Genomic DNA, 3,598 nt, shown 5'->3' with positions numbered 1-3,598 from the left:
TATCTTTTATCGTCCATATTATCAATATGGATATTTTATTTTATTTTATCATCTTTTTTATGTCGTATGTGTATCCTGGGGATCAATAAAGCAAACATCTATCTATCTATCTACATATTTGATAAGATGATGGACGGAGGGCTGTAAAGATGGTAATTATTCACCATCCACGTCGTCATAGTGATGGTGGGTCCTACTCCTTCCTCTCTGCCAGTCCTGGTGGTCCATCCTGAAGAGAGGGATGAACAGGGTGAGGAGGAGGAAGAGGGGGAGGTTGAGAGGAGGAAGAGGTTCATTCAGATCTTCCTCCTCTGCCTAATCAGATATCTTGGCATCACACTCATCTCTGTGCTTTAGCTCACACATCAGCTTACGTAACTCCACCTAAATAAATTCTGACAAATAAATGAGCTTGAACATGAGTTAAGTTAGTGAGTGTGAGGTTAGTACTTGATTATGAGGTCAGTACCTCAATATGAGGTTAATACCTCAGTATGAGGTTAGTTCTCCAACATGAGCTTAGTACTTAAGTATGAGTTTAATATTTGAATGTGAGGTCAGTACTTCAACATGAGCTCAGTGCTTCCCCATAAGCTTAGTACTTAAATATGAGGTGAGTTCTTGCACGGGACCTTAGGGTTTAGACATGAGCTTGATGCTTCGACATGAGCTTAGTACTTCAACATTAGGTCATAGTGTCTCTCCATGCGAATGTGTTGTACATGTGCAGTCAGAGGCCCAGCGGTCAATGTCTGACCAGGGGAAAACTCAATGGAATGCCCCCCCCCACCCCGTCCCCTGTGTCCTCAGGCTAGAGAGTGCGCGAGAGAGATTGGAAAGTTGGCTACGTACAAACTAGGAATTCCCCCTTAACACCAACAAAACACCCAGCAGTCAGAGATAGATAAACAACTGTATGAATGTGACCACGAATACTTATTGAGATATTCTGTTGAAAATGCACACCCATCCATCCATCCATCCATCCATCCATCCATCCATCCATCCATCCATCCATCCATCCATCCATCCATCCATCCATCCATCCATCCATCCATCCATCCATCCATCCATCCATCCATCCATCCATCCATCCATCATCCATCCAGAGCAACACCATTATGTACGTATGTCCACGCCTGTATGAACCCCTTATTAACCCAGTTACTTGAGGCTAATCAATATATGTAATTTCCAATCAGCCGCTAGTTCCTGACGCCTGATCACTGTTGTGTGAAGGGCGATCACATGCGCACGCAGGCCCTCCACCAACTCGATGAGATGCAAAGTGTCGGAGGGTTGCGTGGTAATGGAACGAATGAATTTACGGAAACCTCTTGGTCCTCTATGCGTTATACTTTCTATATACGTCTATACACTGCATTTACGTCACAGGTTGAAAAAAATGGTAATCATGAACCTCCATTCATTTTCAAGTTAGGAAATTGCTCAGCCATACTCTCAATGATTTTTCTAATCTGGTTTTAAGAGTTAAAATAACATTCAATTAACTGTGAGTCTATCTGACATGGTTTTTGAACAGATTGAGATTTACTCCTACAATATCATGAAGTGGGCCAGATGCCCTTCAGATTTTGACATTAACGGCTGCTAATGATCTCCGGTAGACCTTTCTGCTCGAGTCTATTTCTACATTTACTGAATTTGATTGACTCATGGCTAACACTGCAGCAGGCATATATATGTATTATGATGTCATTCTACTGAATGAAATGACCAATCAATAAAAAATTAAAAAATTAAAATACACAAACATAACAAATATCTATAAACATAAACAAATATAAACAAAACAATAATATAACCAACTATAAACATTAACAAAATATCTGTGTTCAATAAATTGGCAGTTAATCCAAATGTACCCTTTTGAGTTGGAGTCGACCAACTAATAAGACACCATATTTGAGACTAATGTCTCAAATACCATTAACTCATGTTTAAAAACAACAAGTTTTAGCTTTGTTCTTACCTGACTTGCAAGGTGAAGGCGAGAAGAGATGAATGTACGTTCACACAACTTTATGTCAAGCAAATCAAAGGGATAGCAGATCTGAATGACGGTAGAAGTAAAAGTACTGTTCTACAGACTCTGCTCCGGGCTCACACATCAACGATCATCTCCAACGCACAGGCACTGGAGAACGATGTGTGTGGGCGTGGGCGTGGGTGAAGAGAGGGATTGGTAGAGGGACATTGAGGGAGACCAACAGAAATGGACAGAGGGAAGCGGTGGAACCCTTGAGGAAATGAGATTGAATGAAAACAGGGAGAGAGTTACAAGCGTGAAAGTGTGTCTATAAGACACAATTATAGACAAAAAAATGTAATGAATGTTCTGCTATGCCTCTCCTTGTGCAGAGAGTGCTCTTGGTGTAGCAAGCTATGGACGTGACCCATAGGAACGTGGAAGTAGACTATAGGAAGGTTTCTATAGATTGTATTTTCAGAGCCAATAAGGATTTGGCCTAAAGCCCTCAGTGACCTCTGACAGCTGGACACAAGTGACAGGGAAGGTGAAACCACATTTTTTAACAGGATGAAATGGCAGCAAGCACAGAACTAAATTAAGCACAGGACAACATTCGTACATCATTTATTCAGGCATTTGGCACAGATGACTGTGCCAACTGTGCCAACTGATAAACCTGATCATCGATTTGATCAGGTTTATATGTAGATATTTATTCTATATTAATTACTATTGTTATTTTTAGGTGACTTGTGTGTTCCATTGGTGTCAAACTCACTTTGAATGTTGTTTTTGAACATTGCAGTTTACTTTCCACCAGTAGAGTGCAGTATGAGCTTTATTTGCCAAGGGAACTGTTGCATTGGCCTAGCAGAGCTATTTAGATAGTCTCTCTGCAAGCTCTGGGCCTACTTATTGAACGTTTACCAACTAATCTACTTTACCAATATAGAACAGGGCATGCACCTTCCTTAGGCCAACATGCCACAACATTACTTCACACGCGGCCGGGGCACTTTCAACCTGACAAACATAAAGACTGTGCTAATGGAATATGAAATATGAATATGAAATGATATGTAAGAAATTCTACAAAAGTCCCTGGCTCAACAACAAATTCTTAATTGTAGGCCTACTAAGAAGATATGATATAACAGCACATGCAAAGAACAAGAGCGCCTGTAAAACAGATAAATCAATGAAGCATAAATTGCAAATATTTAATAGATATCAGCAACAAGCAACAATCAAATATAAACCATATGCAGCAGAAGTATTTATTAAGCCTCTGTAGTTTTACTGGTCACCTGAATAGCATTCATTGGGTCATTGTTATTTAAACAGCTGCAAACTGCAATGCCTCAAAGCAAGTGTTTGAGCTTCAACTATTAGTTTAATACATGTGACTAACCCGAAGCAGGCTGTTATATTACCACTTTTCATGTTGCTTGGAAGTACCAATGAATAAAAGCACAGAAGCTTGTTTACAGCTCATAATAAATCCAGCAGGGGGCGAACAGTATCACAGTAAAAACTGTGATTATCTATTTTTATTCACTCCCAACCAAGTCTTCCCAACCCCCGTCTACCATTTTCCATGTTCGG

General features: G+C 40.2%; 1 protein-coding gene across 1 annotated transcript in view; it reads right to left on the bottom strand.

Moving 5' to 3' along the window:
* Window positions 1-2,401, bottom strand: part of LOC132448029 (electrogenic sodium bicarbonate cotransporter 4-like) — a 13,506-nt gene extending 11,105 nt beyond the window's left edge. The window contains exons 1-2 of the mRNA XM_060039092.1: window positions 1,994-2,401; window positions 165-229 (exon numbers count right to left, since the gene is read on the bottom strand). Of these exons, the coding sequence (XP_059895075.1) occupies window positions 165-228 (64 nt within the window). The 5' untranslated portion in view covers window position 229; window positions 1,994-2,401. The remainder of the gene's footprint in view (window positions 1-164; window positions 230-1,993) is intronic.
* Between the last annotated feature and the right edge of the window lie 1,197 nt (window positions 2,402-3,598).

The sequence above is a fragment of the Gadus macrocephalus genome, chromosome 19, assembly GCF_031168955.1.
Source record: "Gadus macrocephalus chromosome 19, ASM3116895v1".
Lineage (NCBI taxonomy): Eukaryota > Metazoa > Chordata > Actinopteri > Gadiformes > Gadidae > Gadus > Gadus macrocephalus.
This window is presented reverse-complemented; position numbering and strand designations above follow the sequence as displayed.